General features: G+C 46.5%; 1 protein-coding gene across 1 annotated transcript; it reads left to right on the top strand.

Annotated features, from left to right (window-relative positions):
• The first annotated feature begins 1,733 nt into the window (after nt 1–1,733).
• LOC144250392 (uncharacterized) lies at nt 1,734–11,698 on the top strand. The gene is made up of 6 exons (XM_077793184.1): nt 1,734–1,861; nt 4,603–4,840; nt 5,426–5,513; nt 7,959–8,085; nt 8,504–8,632; nt 9,483–11,698. The coding sequence occupies exons 3-6, from the start codon at nt 5,499–5,501 to the stop codon at nt 10,385–10,387; spliced, it is 1,176 nt and encodes a 391-aa protein (XP_077649310.1). The 5' UTR covers nt 1,734–1,861; nt 4,603–4,840; nt 5,426–5,498; the 3' UTR covers nt 10,388–11,698.
• Nucleotides 11,699–20,188: the final 8,490 nt, after the last annotated feature.

The following is a 20,188-nucleotide window of genomic DNA, read 5'->3' as shown; positions in this document are numbered from 1 at the left end:
ACAAGCTCAGACACAGCTGGCCTGAGCGCCTCACACCCAGTCAGGGAGGTACCCAATCACGTGTGAGAACGGTTTCCCACACTATGCCTATGCACAGAAACTTTCCCAGTCACCAAGTAGCCATGAAGTCATCAGGGACCCCAATCTCAGACACTGTCACTGCTGTCCACACTGAGTGGCTAAGCGCCTCACCATTGCTGAGGCTGGCTTGAAAATCACAATCTTCCAAAACAGTAGATATTTTTAAATCAAAAAGCCTGGAGATCATTCCTACAGACTAAGCACATGCAGGGAGTCCCCAAGTCAAGCTGAACAGTTGAAAATGGAGTCATCCAGCTGGGGCTGATTGTTCTGTTTTTGCATTCCTTGCATCTTTTGGATGACCTGTGGGACCGGGTTGGCTTCCTTAGGTTGGAAATTAATACTGCAGCAAGTTAGGGTGAGGGATTAAAGCTGCCTGTGAAGGCCACTTGTATTGGGTGCATGCTCTTTTTTTGCCAACAGGTGGCATGGGAAAATATAATTAAGAACAAAATTGCTTCCCACCTCAGAAATCTTCCCCACTGGGCTGGAGATGTGGCTCAAGCAAGTGTCCTTGGTTTCAGAAGAGCTGAAATTTACCGTGTTGTTATGTATATGCTATATACATGCAATGCAAAACTTTGCTTGTGATAAAAAGAAAAAACAATCCCCAAGCTTTGCTTGTGCATCCTGCCATGTCCACTTCCATCAGAGCACAGTATCTAGTTCTTCCATCCATTCACCTCAGAGACAGGTACCCAACCCTTGGCTTAGTTCCAGGAACAATGTGATATCAGTCACAAGAGCAGGGTGCGGGTTGGTGGAGGTGGAGGTGTGGGATTTATATCCTGAGGGCCTCAGGGTGAAATTATACATGCTGCCCGCCACATTTTCCTTTCACATTCTGATTCGCATCGACTTCATGGATAATCTCAGGGTTTTTTAATTCAATTGCTAAAATTAATTGTAATAGCAAGAACAGAACTACATCCTATCACCCAATGTTAACCCCACCGGCCCTCCCCAAGGGCGAAGTGACCTCCCACATTTCCATGTTGTCCCAGCTTCCCAGGGAGTCTCACCTCCTTTTTCAGTCATAAAACACAAAAACGCAGAAAGCAGGATAATCAGGCCTCGCCCACAGCCTTGCCCACCAAGACCCTGCGTTTTGGGTTCACGCTCAGGTCCAGCACATCCTGGACCACCGCACTTCCCTGCAGGCTGACCTCACCCAATTCAACTGCTAGCATTTCTGTACGCAGCAAAGGTTCTCTATTCTCAGCACATTGGAAACTCCCGCCCCTCGGTTCACTCGCAGGGTTTCTCCGCCAAGGGGAGTCGGTCCAACGTCAGCCCCTGCCGGTCAGCCTTCCAATCCCGCCCACTGGGTGGGTTTCAGCCAGTGAGTCCCGCCCTCTCCATCGCCACGCCCCTGCCCGTCGGCATTGTAATCCCGCCCACTGGGTGGGTTTCACCCAATTAGTCCCGCCCTCTCCATCGCCACGCCCCTGTCCGTCAGCCTTGTAATCCCGCCCACTCGGTGGGTTTCACCCAATGAGTCCCGCGTTCTCCATCGCCACGCCCCTGTCAGTCAGCTTTCCGGACCCTCGTCACAAGGTGGTTTTACCCTCTGAGGCCCGCCCTCTCCATGGTACCCTCCCTGCCCGTCAAGCGTTCCGACCCCGCTCATTGGGTGGGTTTTAACCTGTGAGATCCATTCTCTCCTTCGTCAAGCTTCCGGCCCCGCCCACCAACTCCAGGTTCCTCCTTCTTTGCAATCTTCCTTGAGCCCACGCGTCCACCAGGAGACCCGGAAGTGGATCCGGTCGTCTCCCGGCAAGTGAGTTCCCTGTCTCTGGGCTGTTTGCGCTACTGGGTCGCTGGCGGGTCCGTGGCGGGGACTCGGTCCCCACAGACCTCTGCGTCCCTGCCGCGCGCCGTCCACCTGTAGTCCCCTCGGTCCCCGCGGGAGAGTCGCGTTGGTCTGCGGCCTGGCGCGAGTCCCAGCCAGGGTTGGCCTGGGCCTCTGGACGCCCTGTCCGTCCCCGCTCCCGCCCCGCCGCCCGCAGCCAGTCCGAGCGCGGGTAGTTCTCCACAGAGGGCGCGTCCTGGTCTCCTAATTCTCCCAAGAAGGAGAAAAGGAAATGGAGAAATCTAGAATCTCAATCTCCAGAGACGTGAAGGACAGCCACCTAGGGATAGGGGCACAATGGGGAGGGACCTCAGGCTGAGCAGGGGAGGAGAGGATGGATTATCTGCAGGGATGGCCGAGGACAACTGGTGCTGGGACAAGAAGAGGTGTAACTAGTGACCAGGGCGCCCAGGGCAGAGGCCTAGTGATGTGCGGCCCAGAGCATGCGGACAGGGGCCTGCAGCAGGCAGGGCAGAGGGAGAGAGTGGATGGGGAAGAAAGAGGCAGACATCTGTGGAGATTGGGGACAAAGACTGGGCAGAAAGACTGACTGGAGGTGAAGGGAGAATGGGGAAGATCAGATGGAGGGAAGGAATAGAGGGAAGAAGGGGAGAAACCAGGAGAGGAGAGAAAAGCCAAGGGAGCAGGACCCAGGATGGGGGAGGAAATCAGAGTGAAGGTGAGAATGGAGATGATCAGAGTGAGGGAGGGAAGCAGCAGTGAAGACAGGGGACCCTGGGTGTGGATGATGACCTTGTAACATATTGATTTCTGTCTCCAATAAGGTAAGTGTAAGTTAAGTTTTTGTTTGTTTGAACTATACAGCTGAAGAAGGGAATGACAAAACTGCTGTTTCTAAGTTTTGTGTGTTCTGCAGTTCTGCGATTAGGATAGCTTCCTTTTGTAGTCTCCTGGGCCCGAAGGCAGTGACTTGAGCCTTTCAGTGTGGGTTACCCTCTTGTGTTTTCCAGAGATGGTGTAGTGTTGGTGTGTAAGATAGGGAAAGCTGAAGTGCAACACTGTGTACAGCACTCTTAACTGTGGTCATCTAAATACATGGGAATCTGTCTCCGTCAGCAAACAGTTCTGTGTCATATACCATCTTAGGTTTCTGTAATTGCATCCAGATCTGGGCATCACTACCTGGAGATAGCATCAAATGCCACTGGTTGAGGGTTTTAGTACCATAATTCCATACACACCCCACTTCCCATGCCAGTCACATGTCCTGGGTTGGGACCTGAATTCATTGGTAGGCTATCAATTGGAGCTTCCCATAATCCCTGCTCGGGTCTTGTTAATTTGCTGCATGGGGTAATTTCACTTAGGGAAATACTTTATTATGCATACAGTTACACATGGAAGAATATGCTAGAAGACTAACTGAAACCCAGGAGGGGGTTTTGGGCACCATGACTTTTATCCATTATCACACAACGATGAATGACAGCTCCCTATTACAGCATGTGAAGTGAGTGCCTTTGTTGTGGACCTGAACCCCTAATCTATAGGAAGCCATTTCCTTCAATAAGTAGGATCGGTACTGAGATTGTGGGACACCAGGAATCTGCCAGTAGGGGAAACCACATATTGCTGAATAGAGGGGAGGCATTGTGTAATGATTGTAAGACAGTAGAAACAGTTGGCATTTTCTTCTGTCTCAGATAGTAAAGGAAAAGGAAAGATAGATTTTACACACACACCCACACACACATCCCAAATATCCCAGTACCAAAAAATCCCATATAAAATATATAAAATATAAGGGTTTTTTTTGGTACTGGGAATTGAACCCTGGGGGACTTAACCACTGAGTCACATACATCCTCCTTTTAATTTTTATTTTGAGAGAGGGTGTGGCTAAGTGTCCCATGTTTCCATCTTCCTGGCCCAAGCTAAGTAGGTGGGATTGCAGGTGTGCCACTGTGCCTGGCTTAAATGCAGTATCCAATTTCCCTTTTTCATTTCTCTTTTCTGTCAGTAGCACATTGCCCAGTTGATGACTCCCTCTTCTCTCTTCTCTTCTTAGTTGTTAGGACATCTGCATATCTTAAAACTCTTCTTGCATTCATTATGATTCCTCCCTGATCACTTTGACAATTCCTCTGCTGCCAGGCCCCACCCCCTGTTCTTTGATGGCAGTGCTGCCCCACAGTTGAGCCTTGTACCTCTGCTCAGCATGTCTGTGCCCACTGTCTCTCCTCATCTTTTTGATCACAGCTTTGATAGCATTCTTCCCTATAGTTCTCCTGGAGACTTCTCCTATAAACATTAGAGTTCTGTGGCCAGTTGTGTCCTCAAGTCCATGCTGGGATGTTAGTGGGCCTTTCTACCTTCATGGTCCATCCTGTGACTTCTTTAGCTCCCCAGGTGCCTCTCCCCTGTAGTCCTCAGCATTTCAGGTAGGGTGATCCTGTACTTGGGGGTGTTGGTTAGATACTTTGACATATATCGAAATAGTACAATGTACTATCATATTGGTAAGTTTTATATCTTAAGAGGTCAAAGACAAAGATCACATGTATTTTTTCAGACAGGCAAGGAAACCTGAGTGCACACTGTTCTTGAGGCTTGGGAAAGATGTGGGAAGACCTGGGTCCTGGTTGTTCTGCTGCCTCAGGGCCTCTGCTGCTCAGCCACCCAGGCCTCTTTCCTTTTCCTGGTTGCAGGTTGCTTAAGCCTGAGGGCCTTCACTGGGTCTTGACCCTTGTCTAGGCTTCATTGACACTGGGCTGCAGGTGGTCAACACCTCAGGTCTTTGTTCTGATGTTACCTGCTGCATGGAGACTCCTGTGACCGCCCCCCAGCTCCTGTAACACTCCAGCCACAGCCTGCCCCACCTCTGGTCCATGCAGCCTACTTTGCATATTTCTATCTGTTCCTTCACCATCCGCTGTCTGGATCCTGGTAAGAACAAGGTTCCAAGAGAGGGGCAGAGCTAGAAGGTGGGTAGTGGGCTGGGCTTGCCCCTAATGGGGTACTTATTCCTGGGTTCCATGAGAGTCCCGAGTCATTTTGCAATAATTCTACTAACTGGATGTGCCATTCAGGGGTGAGGATGTTACCCAGTTTTAATAATACTGAAAAATAGTTGATTCTCTTCTCTGTGCAGCATTGAGTAACTGGCTCTGTGTCCTCCATCCTGGGGTCTGAGATCAGTCTGAGATCCCAGGAGAGGTGAGGGGGCACTGTGCTGTGGTTCAGTTTGGTCAGGGCCAGGCTGTGCCTTGAAGGGAGCCCAGTGCTGCCCAGCCCCCCACTGCTGCAGCCTGTGTGTGCTTCACCAGCAGGGAGACCAGGCCCAAAGAGAGGAGTAACAGAAGTCTCCTGTGCACCTTCCTGCAGGAGTTTACTACTGTGCCTGGGTCACTCTAAAGGGTGGGCAGAAGGGGACCGTCTTCTCACATGCTGAGGTCCTCCTTGTGTGTGTGGCTGTGGCACAGGAACGGTGTGATGATTCTGAGCCTTAAACAGTCCGTTTCCTCCTTCCAGGATTGACTTGTAAAGACTCGTGTTACCTGAGGAAATAGCCCTGAAGAGGAGGAGGAAAGAAAAGGAGTCAGGAATGGCTGTCACTGAGGTACAGTGATCTCTCAGGTGGTCCTGAGTCCCCTGTGCAGTGCTGGGCCTGGGAGCTGCTGGCCTCCCGTGACTCTGTGGCCTCCTGCCTGTCAAGTGTGCCTGCACTCCCCTGGGCCTCCCTTACCCTATCCTCTGTGCTTAGATTCCATCCCACTGTGACCTGGTCGCAGGGAACCCATGAGGAGGTGCCACTGGGTATGGTCCTGGGAATCCTCTGTCATTTTTGTTGATCTTTTAAAAAAGTGAGTGTGCTGTTTGGTGGTGTCCCTGTCCTCCACACCAGTTCTCTCACTCTAGTGCTCATTGTTTCCTGCCTTTTGCTTCTGTTGCCTTCAGTTGGCTCTTTCCCCTGGAGGTGTATGCTTAGTTGACCTGGGTTTCTTCCTCCTTGTGGTAAAGTTTCACTACCCTAAATTCTTTCTTTTGTTTTCTTTTTTTCTTCCTCACTGCATTTCATCAGTTTTGGTGTAGTTTTTTTATTTTTTATTTTTTTTATTTTGCTTTTGTTTCAGATATTTTCTGAATCTTTTTCCTGTTTACCATTGGTTGGTTAAGAATGAGGTGTTTCATTTTCCCTTATTTTGGGGTGTTTATTTTTCTTCTGCAATTGGCTTCTGTATTTATTCCATTGTGCACAGAAAGAAAATTGGGGTCCTTATAGGCTTCTGAAACTGAATGTTAAGATTTGTGACCTAATGTGTCTCAAATGAAAAAATAGATGTCTGTAGTAGCTTAGTGGTAAATGTCCTGATGTCAGTCTTCCAAAAACAAAAAACAAAACAAAAAAAAAGGCGTGGAGTTGGGGGGCGGGGCTGGCAGTTTTATTCAGTGGTGAAGCACCCAGGTTCATTGTCCAGTACCATAACTAAATTTTATGAATTTTTATGTGAATTGTCTACCTTCAGCCCCAACTTCCGGTTGGTTCTGCACAGACCTCTTTTTCCTATGGACTGCTTTGGCTGCACAGTGTCCTGCAGCACAGTCTGTGAACACAGTGACTCTGAGCATCCTGACTCCTGTTTCTTTCTTAGAAATTGAAATCAGGCCCTTCTACCATTGAGTTATATCCTCAATCCCTGTTGTCTTGTTTTCTTTTTTATAGTTAGAGTCTTGCTTCATTGCTGAGGTGATATTGAACTTGTGATTCTCTTGCCTCTTCCTCCTGGGTCAGGATTACAGCTGTGTACCACTGTGGGTGGTACTATGTTTTTTGTGTGTTCTGCAGGGGAGAAATCTGTACAGATTTAGGCAGTATCTTGCCTTAAGGAAAATTAAAATAAAACACAACTAGGAGATATAACATTCTCAGAAATACCAGAACATATGAACACACAGGGAAAGCAAGCTCAGTTTCTCTTTATATACCCTCCGCACACAGAAAGCTTCTGTGATCCCAAATAAGTGTGGGTTTTTGCCCATATGCCAAAAATGCAGTACTTCAGAGGGCACTTGTCATTTCACCTAATTCAGACACTGTCTGTGTAGATACATGGTGGATCCCACCAGCTGAGGTCTCTGTCCCACAAAATGGGCCCCTTTTCAGAGGCCTGCAAAAGTATGGCCCGTGATTCAGAATGACTTTCTATAAATGGGGCTTCCTTCATCCCCTTACATTCAAAAAGTGGTTAGAGTGCTTCCTAAAACTGTCAAGGACTTTACTTGCATTTGCCTTGTGGTGATGCCTGTTCAGAAGAGACAGGTGAACACGCAGATGGAAGAGGTGCATAGCCAAGGTGTGGGCAATGGACCTGGAGCTCATATGACTTTGTGTGGTACGCCACCCTCCAGGACCCTCCACCCATGCGTTGATCTGAACACCCTTTCACCCCGTCCTGTTGAGATTTTATGGAGGCTCCATTATGTAGGCAGGCTTCATTACATCCTGGGTGATGGTGATCAGTTGGGACTTCAGTCCCTCTTCCTTCCCTGGAGGTGGATGGCAGGACTGTGTTACAACTGCCTCTCCTGCCTATGGCTTTGTGGGGGAGAAGCCTCTTCGTGAAGCTCTCTAAGGGGCTTTGGCACCTGTCTTCTCACTAGCATAGAACCCTTTCTTAGCTCTCCAGGGATTCCAGGTGGACATCAGCAGACAGACAGATACCAAGTGTGTATTTACAGCCTCACAGTGCAGCTCTTCTCACTTGAATCAGTTTCATGCTTACACTTCTCCTCCCTTCTCATTTCTCTTTGTTTACTTCTTTGCAGTAATGGGGTTGAACCTAGGTCCCCTCTGCCATTACATCCCTACTCCTATGTTCTTTATTCTCAGAGAGGATCTTGCTATGTTTCCCAATCCCACCTCCAATTTACAATGTTCCCACCTCAGCCTGGGGATAGCTGGGATACAAGCATGTGCCACCATGTCTGAGTTCTGTGGTTCACATTTTGGATGAAGATTGTAACTGTCCCCAGTGCCCCATTGTGAAGTCTGTTTTAATTTCAGGGTCCGCTTACATTCAGGGATGTGGCCATAGAATTCTCCCAGGAGGAGTGGAAGTGCCTGGTTCCTGCTCAGAGGGCTTTGTACAGGGACGTGATTCTGGAGACCTACAGGAACCTGGTCTCCCTGGGTGAGCTTGACTTCCCCTAATGCTGGGGTCTGCCCTGTATATCGTAGCATTTCCCTTTTGTCTTTGGGATTCTCTACATTGACTAATTGAAGTCCTGTTGCCTGTGAAAGACGCTCCACAGTACATCCTCTGTTCTTTGTTCCCTTTCTTCAGGTGTTCTGTCCCCTTCATGATACTGCAGTGGTGCTTCCAGAGCTGAAGCACAATATAAAGCCCAGAGCCGACTCTTAAAATATCCAGTTCCCCGTTTTCTATTTCTGTGCTTTTGATTCAGTGGTTCTAGGAAGAGAGGTAGATACCTGCATGATATAGTGAAGTATTTTCTGTATCCCTCTGTAATGTCCTCTTACTCACTTGCTGATAGGGCTGGATTGTGGAGAAGCCACAGTGCATCACCTTCCTTTCTCTTTACAAGCAGGAATGTGTCCTTCAGACCTGAGTGTCCTCTCCTGGTTGGAGCAAGGGAGGGAGCCCTGGACTGTGAATGGCCCAGAGGAAATATCCAGGCCTGCAAATGAGTGGGCATGTGTGGAGGGTGTGAACGCAGGTAAGAGCTCACATGGGCAGAGAGGCAGCTGCCCACTAAGTAGAGTTGGGGCGCTTTGGCAATGGGAGGGGTCAGGGCTAAGGTGAAGTCCATTTCCTGGGCTTTACATGCAAAGAATGTGGTTTCAAGCTCCACTTTCTCCTTTTCCTCCTCTGCTCCTTCTCCCTATTCTCCCTCCTCTAAACTTTCTCTATGTATACATGACGATGACATCCCCTTTGGTATCTTTATATAGTAACGTTACATGATTTTGTTAAAATTCATTTTTCTTTCCTCCCATTCCTTCCTCCCCCTTGATCTTCTCTGTATCTTTATTGTATCCAGTCACTTCCTCAACTGCCTTTTCTCCTTTATTTTGGACTAGTTTCTATATATGAGAGCAATAGTTTAACCCTTAATTCTTGAGTCTGGCTCATTTGACCTCTTTCAATGTTTCTTTCCTACTACCCGACCAAAGAATTCCTTTGATTGTCAAAGCAAACATTTCTCATAAATATGAACATGATCTTATAGATTCTTTATCATTTGTAGAAGAACCGGAAACAAACATTCCTGCAGCTCCATACAAATGTAATGAGCTTGAAAAATCCTTTAATCAAGAATCACACCGTGGGCTGGGGATGTGGCTCAAGCGGTAGCGCGCTCGCCTGGCATGCGTGCGGCCCGGGTTCGATCCTCAGCACCACATACCAACAAAGATGTTGTGTCCGCCGAGAACTAAAAAATAAATATTAAAAATTCTCTCTCTCTCTCTCTCTCTTTCTCTCTCTCTCTCCTCTCTCTCTCTCTCTCTCTCTCTCTCTCTCCTCTCTCACTCTCTCTTTAAAAAAAAAAAAAAAAAAAAAAAAAGAATCACACCGTACTATACATCAGACAATCTGTACTGGAGAGAAACGATTTACTTGTGAAATATGTAGCAAAGTCTTCAATAAAAAATCTTATCTTACAAGTCATCTTAGAATTCATACTGGAGAGAAACCTTACAAGTGTAATGAGTGTGGGAAGATGTTCAGTAGAAGTTCACACCTTGGAAAACATAGGAGAATCCACACTGGAGAGAAACCTTACAAGTGTAATGAGTGTGGCAAGATGTTCAATAACAGTTCATACCTTGGACAACATTGGAGAATCCACACTGGAGAGAAACCTTTCAGATGTGATGAGTGTGGCAAGGTCTTCCGTAACAAATCCTACCTTGCAAACCACCGGAGAATTCACACTGGAGAGAAACCTTACAAGTGTGATGCATGTGGCAAGGTCTTCAGTCAGAGTTCACACCTGGCAAGTCATCGTAGAATCCACACTGGAGAGAAACCTTTCAAATGTAATGAGTGTGGCAAGGTCTTTAGTCGTAACTCATACCTCATTCGACATGTGATAATCCACACTGGGGAGAAACCCTACAAATGCAATGAGTGTGGCAAGGTCTTCAATAAAGAATCAATCCTTACAAATCATCATAGAATTCACACCGGAGAGAAACCTTACAAGTGTAAAGAGTGTGGGAAGAGCTTCAGTCAGACTGCACATGTTACACAACATCGTAGAATCCACACTGGAGAGAAACGTTTCGAATGCAATGAGTGCGGCAAGGTCTTCCTACAAAAATCAGTCCTTATAAGTCATCAAAGAATCCACACTGGAGAGAAACCTTTCAAATGCAATGATTGCGGTAAGGTCTTTAGTCAGAAATCAACCCTTACAATTCATCTTAGAATTCATACTAGAGAAAAACCTTACAGTCGTAACGAGTGAGAGAAGGTCTTCAATCACATTTCACACCTTGCACAACAAGAGAATTCACACTGGAGAGAAACCTTTCAAATGCAGTGAGTGTGGCAAGGTCTCCATCCTCAACTCTGACCTAGCAAGACAGCTGATGATAATTCATACTGGGAGATGTCTTACAAATGCAATGAATGTGGTAAGGTCTTTGTTGCAGTTCACGTCTTGCTTATCATCATAGGATCCGTACTGGGGAGAAACCTTAAAAATGCAATGAGTGTGGCAGTGTTTTTAGTCACAAGTCATCCCTAGCTAGTAATCAAAGAATCCACATTGGAGAGAAATCTTTCAAATTCAGTGAGTGTGAAAAGATCTTCAGTTGTAGCTGATACCTAACAGAACATCAGATAATTCATACTGGACAGAAGACCTACAAATGAAATCTATGTGGCAAGGTCTTCAGTCTGAATCATCCCTGAGACGACACTGGAGGATCTATACTGGAGAGAAGGCTTCGACATGTAATCACTGTGCAAGGGCCTCACTTGTCATCCCAAGCGCATCACAAGGAGGCAGGAAAAAGATTAGTTTCTGGCCTCGCATACTGTGGAAAAATTACATAATGTTTTATAACTCAGGACATATCAAAGGTCAAGGACCTTTGAAAAGGCCCAGTTATCTTCATGTTATAAAGTGTCTCATTCTTTGAGATTTCTTGGAAAGTATCCTGCTCATCTTGGGTTCTGTGCCTTCCTTACGGGTCTTTCACGGCTGTGTCCAGAAAGGAACCCATAGGAGTAAAGGTCTTACTTCGTGAAACAAAGATCCCTGTTGTTCTTGCTCCTGGAGTAGAAGGACACTGCCTATTAAAGTTCAGTATTGCCTGCACCAGGAAATATTTCAAAGGGACTGATCAGGATGTAGAATTGAGATATCAGTTATCCTGCTTGGGGTGGTCTGTGCACCCTTGTCCATATTGTCCATAGTGGGATAAGGTAAGGAACACTCTACAAACTACCTGAAGTGGGACAGCCAAGACTGCAGAGAATGGGCTTTTTATCGGAGGAGAGGAGTGTGTTCTTAGGGCCTGATTATGTCCAGGAAGAATGCAGGGAAATGGTGGCCACTGCTGCATTTAATGGCCATAGCTGTTTAGCACAATTGGTGACTAATTGGTCTCATTCTTGGAACTGAAAAGTTATCAGAGAGAAGAGATGAACCTAAAGAACCACAACAGCACATGCTTCATGAGGATCCACCTTTACCTGCTGAGGTTACATTTGCTGCTGATTTATTCAGAGTGTACCATAGATTTCATATGTTAGTTAATAAAATCTAATCTTTCACCTAAGTATCAGAGGATTCTGTTTCTTCTACAACAGTTTTGTTCCACCTCAGTTGGTTCTTTATACTGGAAATTTAACATGCACCATTAGATTCCTAAGGTTCAAAGAGATTTATAACAGGTTTTTTTTTTTTTAATTTCCCTGGTGGATCAAACAACATATAATCTTGGGAACCGATAAAAATGTTTTGTACTTGAGTTATTCCGTGCTCTGCCCTAGGGTAATTATGTGGGTAGGATGAAAGGCTCCCAGAAGCTTGGTGTCAGATATGGACATCCAAGAGCCTGTGTCATTGTTGATGAATGTGCATCTCTCATACTTCCTTTTCCTCTCTTCCCTCCCCTACTATTGGGCATTAAGCACAAGGCCTCTCTACCAATGAGGGACATCCCTAGCCCCTTTATTTATTTTATTTTGTTCCTTTTATTTCAATTCTGGGATAAGTCCTTGCTGAGTTACTGCTGGGCTTGAACATGGATCATCAACCCTCAATCTGACTAGCCCTTGGGATTACCAGCATACACCACATTATTAGTGTGTTTCTAAATGTGTCTCTTATTGGGCAAGTAAGACACACAGAATGCACCTTTTTCCATAAAGCAAAAATAAAAATAGAGTAAGGGTATGTAATCAGATGAGCATTAAAGATGAATGCCAGAAAATTTCGTAGCATACATAGTGGGTTTTGTTAAGTTTGTACTCTGATCCTCATGAGTGTTAACTTCTTACCACCTGACCAGAACTGCCTTAAGCACCACCCACATCAGGTTAGTTCATCAAGGATGCCAATACCATAGCCTGAAATGTCCATCACACAACGAGGCTTGGTGGGGTGGTGGTGGTGGTGGTAGACCTAAGCTGTTCTTGAGGTCCCTGAGGACAGGGAATAGTGCCTGGCTTGTGTTGTGACAGTGAGGCTTGAATGTGGGCACCTGGGTGTGCTTCAGACTTTAGCTGCTGCTGAGGAATTTATCATCTCCTTAGCCAGGGGGAGAGGAGGGACAGTGGTGACAAGGATGGGGTATGCACAGTCCAGCGTCAAAGGCTAGTCAAGTTCTGTGGTCCCTGAATGTTTCATCTTGGTTCTCCTTGCTTGTTGTTTGGGAGGCTCCAATTTCTTCATGCTCATGGTTTTCTGTATTCCATCTGCTGTAACACAGCTGCCATCGCACAGTGAGGTTGTTGGAAATGTTTTGAAAAATCTCCCTAGATCAACCGCCTAATACATGTGTATAATACTGCAGTGAAGATGTTTGGAAATGATAAGTGATCCATATGATTAAACAGTTTTACCAGAAGAGTATTTTTCCCGAGGGATAATATCTTACTTTCAGAATATGATATAAGCAAATATGTTACATGGTTTATTTTTATTTCATAATTATTTTTCCTCATCATTTGCTCCATCACTGATATGCATGTTACAGCATATATTGCTTTCATTTGTTCCAAGAAACGTTCAGGGGTTTACAAATGAATGTGCTTTATTGAGACTGGATTTTGTGACATAGAGGTGGTCCCTAGGTGTCACTAGGAGGTCTGCAGTGATGGAGGAAGGCCTCTTCACACCTGCACAGGAGCAAGGGGGCTTAATCAGTGCAAGAGGGTGAGCTGATGTCTTCCTGATTCAATCTGGGCAAATCGTATGACTTAAGAAATTTGAGATGAGTTCAATGTCTTGTATTTTTTGAAGTATAAGTTTTCAAATTAATTTTTGATTATCCTCTGTATTCTGGTAGTGTCTGTAGTGATATTACCTTTCTCACCATGTATGCTGGTGATTTGAGTTTTCTCTTGCCTTCTTTTTGTTAGTGTAGCTAAGGGTCTGTCAATTTCTTTTTATTTTTTCAAAGAACCAACCTTTTGTCAATTTTTTTCAATTGTTTCTTCTGTTTCAATTTCATTGATTTCAGCTCTAATTTTAATAATTTCTTGCCTTCTACTGCTTTTGCTGCTGATTTGTTCTTCTTTTTCTAGGGCTTTGAGATGTAGTGCAAATATCCAAATGAAAGAAGGCAATCTGAAAGACTACACACTGCAGAGCTCTTATCTACTTGATATTGTGAAATAGGCAATTTTAGACACACCATGAAAAGATCAGTGGTTGTTAGTGGTTTGGAGGAAGGAAGGGATAGATGGATAATGCACAGGGGATCTTTAGGATGCTGAAACTTTAGTATGATGTAGTAAAATGGGTCTATAACACTGTGAATTTTCCAATTCCAAAGAGTGAACTCCAATGTAAAGTATGGATTTTAGCCCATAATTATCTATATATAGTTTTTTAACTGTGGTATAGACCATACTAATGGAAAAATGTAACAATCATGGACTTTGTGTGCACAGAAAAGGTATAATGAGAAATCCTAACTATAGGCTTAATTGTTCTGTAAATATAGATTGCTTTTATTAATCAAATATAAATTTAAAAGCTATAATGCACCCAGCCAAGTGACTATTACCTTGGAAATGCAAGGTGCATTCACTCTTTGATGAGCAGTATCATTCACAACAAGAACCAGCTAATGGAGAAAAAACTCATTAGGGCATGAAGATGATAAGAGCATTGGACAGCACTCCTCCTGCATTCAAGATAAAACCTCTCAGCAGATGCTACACTTCCCTGATAGTACTGTTAACCACCTCCCTCTGTGGCCCCACCCAGAATAAAACCTACAGCCCTAAACCTGCTCTAGGACCCTCAGGCCCACCATCCTGCAGAGCTTTAGATACAGAGGTGATGGCTGTCCAGGACGAGGTTGCCTCCCAATTGCACTGTACCTGGACAGCACTGCAGTGGCCACTGTCCACCAGCAACCCTAACTTAGATGACAGGATGGGTGGACAGCAAGTCCACTCCTGTGGTTCTGTACTCTAGGGACAGCCCTGAAGGTGACCCAAGAAAGGTGGCTTCTGCTGTGGACTCTTCTTAATCACAGCCACTAGATGAGCTGTGGTGAGCAGGTGGCCAGGTCCTCCCTCTGGTCCTCTGGAAGGCCCGGCTCTGAGAGGATGTGCTGAGCTCTGGGCAATGGAAACTGTTCACAGTGTCCATAAGCAGCAGAGGAAGCAGGGTCCAGAGGACTAACAGGGACTTGTGGGTCAGACTGGGTGGGCGCACTCAGGTGAGCGCCAGAGGGTCAGGGTCAGAGGACCCTGTGGGAATCCTTGGCATTATGTGCAGGCCAAGGTCCTCCAGCACCCTGGGGTTCAGATGTCTGTGGGCTCCAGGGGAGCTGTTCTGCAGGCAGGAGGACCAGTGATTGGGTACTGAAGCTGCTGCTTGGGAATCCTTTGGGAAAGTCATGACTGCAGGACTTCTTTGAGCTGTGGTGCAGACTGGCCTGGTGTATCCACTGGCTCCAAGGACATTTGATCCTCCTGTCAGCCTGAGTGCATGCATCTGTGGATGTGGAGGTCTAGCCTGAGAAGAAAGTAAATGGTCCACAGTGGATTGCTTACATCGGTCATCCTGGCAGCTCTACAGTGAGCCCAGGAAGGGAGCGGAGACCCAGGTAGGGCACCATTTTAAAAATAGCCTTTTGCAGCCAGGAGTCAGGCCTGGAGTATCCTGAAAGCATCTTCTGGTATCTGTCCAGACACCTGAGCTATTGGAAGCTTCTCCTCTGCCCTGGGTGTCTGCTGGGTCACAATGTATGCAACAGGTGCCAAGCTAAAGTGAACAGTGTGTGCTGCAGAGTCAGGCTCTGGGAGGAAAGGAGACCCTTGAGGTTCACTCCCTTACACGTCTGGCTACATCCTCCATCCCTCCATTGCTGTGACCTTTAGAAATGCATAAGCCTTCATTGCCCTTCACTTCCTCCCACGGTTTCTAATATATATTCCCTGGACCCATATTCTGTAACCTTTTTAAAAACAAAGAAACAACCCCAACAACAAAAACCAGGACAAAACAGAAAACTTTTTTCCCTGTTCCAGGGACCACAGTCTGACCACAATCATCCTTGCCTTCAGTTGCTCCTGCAAACTCTTGTCACTTGTCTTCCTTCCCCTTCTCTGTATCCACTCCCAAATCTAGTGTCAGCCTGTTCCTTGTGTCCTCTGCCTAACACCCTCAAATCCACAGTGCTCAACCTCCAGCCACCTCCGCTCCTCTGTGAAGTGCTTGCTGCCCCTGACCACCATCCACCACCCTGCAGCCCTGCCCCTTGCTCCTAGGTGCTTCAGTGCACTCACAACCAGGGGCCCCACTCTCAGGCTCCCTCCCTTCCTGTGCACATCCTTCCTCCCTCCCCATGTCTGTCCCCTCCCCAGGCTCCATCTCCTTTGCTTACACTCTGGATCCACCTCAGTCACTGTCCACCAAGGTGGGCTCCTCCTCTCCTGATCTTTGCCCACAGCAGGTCTCCACATGCTTCCCACTGACCATTGGCCCCCATTGCCAATGTCTTGTGTTGCCATCACACCCTTGTTCCTGTCACCTTGCCATCCACCCACCTGGAACCCAGTGGGTTTATGCCTGTGACTTCCTGGCCCGCTCCTCCCTTTGTAGTCATAGCCTGGCATTGGCCTTAACCTTGGAGCAACATGTGACATGCTTCTGCCTTTCCCCCTCTCTCCCCTCCATCATCTTTAGACCTGGCCCTCCAGGCTCACTGCTCCACCATCTCACATCTGTCATCCATTTCTCTGTGTCCTGTGCTCCCTCTTGTCCATCACACAGCCGTGCTCTGTCCCTCCCTCAACACTTCACTGTTAACAGTGGCCCTGGGTGTTTGTAGTAAATGCCCTTGAGTGCCAGGGCTCACAGGTGAGGGAGTGCTGAGGCAGCCACTGGAGGAAGGTGAGGCCTGAGCCTCTCGGCAAGCCTCCAGGCAGGTTCCAGAGCGAGCATTCCCCAGGATGTGCATGGCCAGCTCCACCTCCCTCCTCATCCCTGGGCCTCCCTTTATATCCTCTGCATTCTCATCACATGAAAGTTTTTATTTTTTGACGGGGAGGGAAGTCTATTCATTCCACACATAACCCAGCTACTAGCTGGGTCTAGTTTTAATCTAGCATTTACCACATCTCTTCCACAGCCTCTAAGTGTTGACCATTCCCTAGGAATTTGTGATAATACCTGAGGGGTTGGCTTTTCCATAAAATTAGACTTTGCCTTAAATAAGCAAAGCCTTAAAACCCAAGCTCCTTCAACATTTCAAAAAGGGTCTATTTTCACAGAGAAAACCCAGCAACTCATGTGGCCTTCTGAGAAGATAGCATATGGGTGACAGGCAAGGACACAGATATCAGGGCAATGGAGGGCAAATAAACTAATGTCCTATTATAAATGCTTTTCCTGAAAGTCCCTCCATGATGCTGTTGCCCAGGAAGCCTCATGTGTCTTCCCCTCCCCCTTTTCTGTTCTCCACCTCTGGGACCTGCTGTGATCTTTCCCAGGTCTGTCTCTGCCTGCACCAGAGACTTCTCTCTTTATAGGCGAATTGGTTCTCCTGAGAATACAACCTAGCTTAAATACATACATTTATTTTTATTTAGAGAGTAATAAATGCTACTTTTTAAGATGTAGGTAAGACTTGTCCATGTTTCTACCTGTTTTAAACCTAGATGTGAATATTTTCACAAAATGTGAAACTCTTGTATGGATCCCAGCTGAAGAGGTATGATTCCTAGATGAGAAACCATGTCCTTCCTTTCCTTGTGGCATAGCTGGAGCAGGAGCATTGTGCTCCTACCAGCTTTGCTTTCTTCCACCCAATGTGCCGCAATCTGGCTGGGCACAAAGTAACCGAGCCACCACAAAAGCCTTGTAGATTCAAACAGCAACTCTTTATTCCGGAACTCTCACCCACTCTCTACACACACTACCTGGGAAATACACTCCCTCCACCGGGCTCTGTGTACCAATTTTCTCAGAACCCCTGGAGAACTCAGTGGGAACTCCAAAGGAGCTGGTGCCTGAGGCAGCAGGATACACCCTAATCCCAGCAGGATCAGCCCTATTCCCAGCAGGGTCCACCCTAAACCTGGAGCCACCCTAATCCCTGAGCAGGGTCACCTTTCAACCCCAAATGCCATGCATCATTCCTACTTGCCTATGGCTCTCAGTGTGCAGTGGCCCAGGTGGAGGCTGCACAGGAAAGAAGTTTGCATCACATCAGATCTATCCCCCTCCTTCAGGACCATGTGGGTCCCACCTTCAGCCAGCTGAAGGTGCCCTTTAGGGTTGGAAAGTCAGGTGTCTCTTCTATCCATTCTCTATTGATGTTTTCAGTATGAAGAACAATTAAATTCCTGAACATTGTAGAAAAACATGAAATTATGTTATATGGTACAATTAGGCAACTTTTGACATATATTTTGGTACTGAGGACTGAACCTGGGGGTGCTTTACCATTGAGTGACACTGAGCTTCATCCCAACCCCTTTTCTTTTTCAGTTTTGAGACAGAGTCTTGCTAAGTTGTTGAGGCTGGCCTTGAACCTGGAATGCTCCTCTCTCAGCTTCCTGTGTTGCTGGGATTTCATGCACATGCCACAGCACCCAGCAGGACTTTGCATTTTTTATGCAGACAAAACAGAGCCTGGATAAAGTAAGTAGAATGGCTCAGAGCTCATGAGAATAAAGAGGCTGGCAGTGGGAAAACACACCGATATTAGGTCATTGATGTTCACCAACCACCCTGTGGGGTTGGGAAACAGAGCAACATTAACATTTAGTATGGAGGAGAAGGTGTGGAAAGTCACAAAGGAGCCCATCAGGAGAAGGATTCTCTGGGTGGCTCTGGACTCAGGGCAGGATCTGGGGGAAACTTTGATGCTGTGAATGTGCTGAACCCATTGCTTGTGCCTGTATAGAAGGAGAACCATGGAGCCACCGGACCAGATCATGAGCATGGAAAAGACAACCTCAGGAAATACAAACAATGCTGCATATAATGAATTTGGTATTTTGTCACAACTTGCAGAAGTACAGTACCCAAAATCTATGTCAGGTTTTTGCTACTCCATATGCTAAGCACATAGAGAGGAAAAATGAATTCGCCACAATGTACAGGATCCAGCAGAGGGAAATGGAGAAGCCAATGTATTTTGTGACTTTTTTTGAGATGCTTCTAACAGGAGTTCATGGGATTGATCATGATGTTCTGGAAGATGCTCAAAGGCTCTGCTCTACCTAACAGTCCTACCTGTACCTTCAATAGATCTGTACTGTCCTGTTATTTCTGTGTCTTGCTCAGTCCTTGTTTTGGGGAAACCAAGGATGTGGACTTCAGCTGGACATCCCAAAGGTAACAGCACTGTTTCTCAGTTGGGCCCAAGGAAGTCCCAGTTCATCCTGCTGTGGGTCAGGGACACCAGTCCTGAGCTGGGGGAAAGCCCCAGGAAATCTGCCTGTGCTGCAGAGACATGGTCAAGGAGCACCTGGCCTCTGCCCTGTCTACAAGCCCCTTTGTGCCCAAGGGAATAAAACCCCAGTTTGAAAACAGAGCTCACATACCACTTGTGCAGGTGGATGGGTTCTGAGGGAGCTGTGGGCCTTGCTGAGTTCTTTCTGGGTCCCTGTCTCAAGTGTTCAAAGAGTGAAATCCACAGGTGGTAGTGGAGTGTGTAAGTAAAAGGAGTGAGATTTGTTTGAATGAGAGGAGAAATATGGAACTCCCATGATGTCAGGGGAACCTGGTGAGGTTTTGTACTAGTCCTGGGGTTTGTGGCTTCTGGATAAAGGCTTTGATCAGAGTCCATATTGAAGAGGTATTAAAAAGTGTTTAGCCAATTGTTAGACTCTCTGCTGAACAGGTGTTGGGAGGGTACCAGGGCTATTGATTGGCCTGTAACTTTCTAACTGGCTCTGCCCTTAAGCACTTGAGTCTGAATTTTTCTATAACTTCCATTTGGGTCCACCCCACTTTCATTTCCCCACCACACAGGGACAAAGGAGTTGACTGGAATGTTCCATCCCATGGGGAGGACTTTATGTTTGAAAAACCTTAATTGAGGCCCACTGTCCTGATTGCCTGGTGATTAAACCTCTTATGTTTTTCAGGGGGTGAAGGTCGACATTCACAAGGGACATGGCAATGGGTTTCCATCCTGTTGGATTATAATATGAAGACAAATATGATCTCCACTTTTAAGATCTAACAGGATAATCCATCTGTCAGGGAACTCTTATGAGTGAAGCCCTGCCTATTGCCCACAGAGCTAAAATCCAGGTGCCTTTTGGAGTTCACATGTGAGCAGTTGCCTGTGTCTTAGCCCTCTGATTCTGCAGAGAGGAGCTCTGAACAGTCTCCGTATGGTCCATGTGGCCTTCACTGGACAGAGTACTCTGGACATTAAACAAACAAACAAGAAATTTCAATGTAATAGGGTGAACAAATATACACCCTCACAACTAGTAGGTAATGCCTTTATGGTATATGCCTAGGGGAACAGAAACAAAAGTCAACCTAGGCTTTGCTGGCAGTCTCTGCAAGGGATCTTAAATTAACCCTAATACTCAGGGTGGAGAAGACTTC

This window comes from Urocitellus parryii, chromosome 15 (genome assembly GCF_045843805.1).
Source record: "Urocitellus parryii isolate mUroPar1 chromosome 15, mUroPar1.hap1, whole genome shotgun sequence".
In the NCBI taxonomy this organism is placed as follows: domain Eukaryota; kingdom Metazoa; phylum Chordata; class Mammalia; order Rodentia; family Sciuridae; genus Urocitellus; species Urocitellus parryii.
The sequence above is the reverse complement of the archived record's forward strand: the minus strand, read 5'-3'. Positions and strand labels throughout refer to the sequence as shown.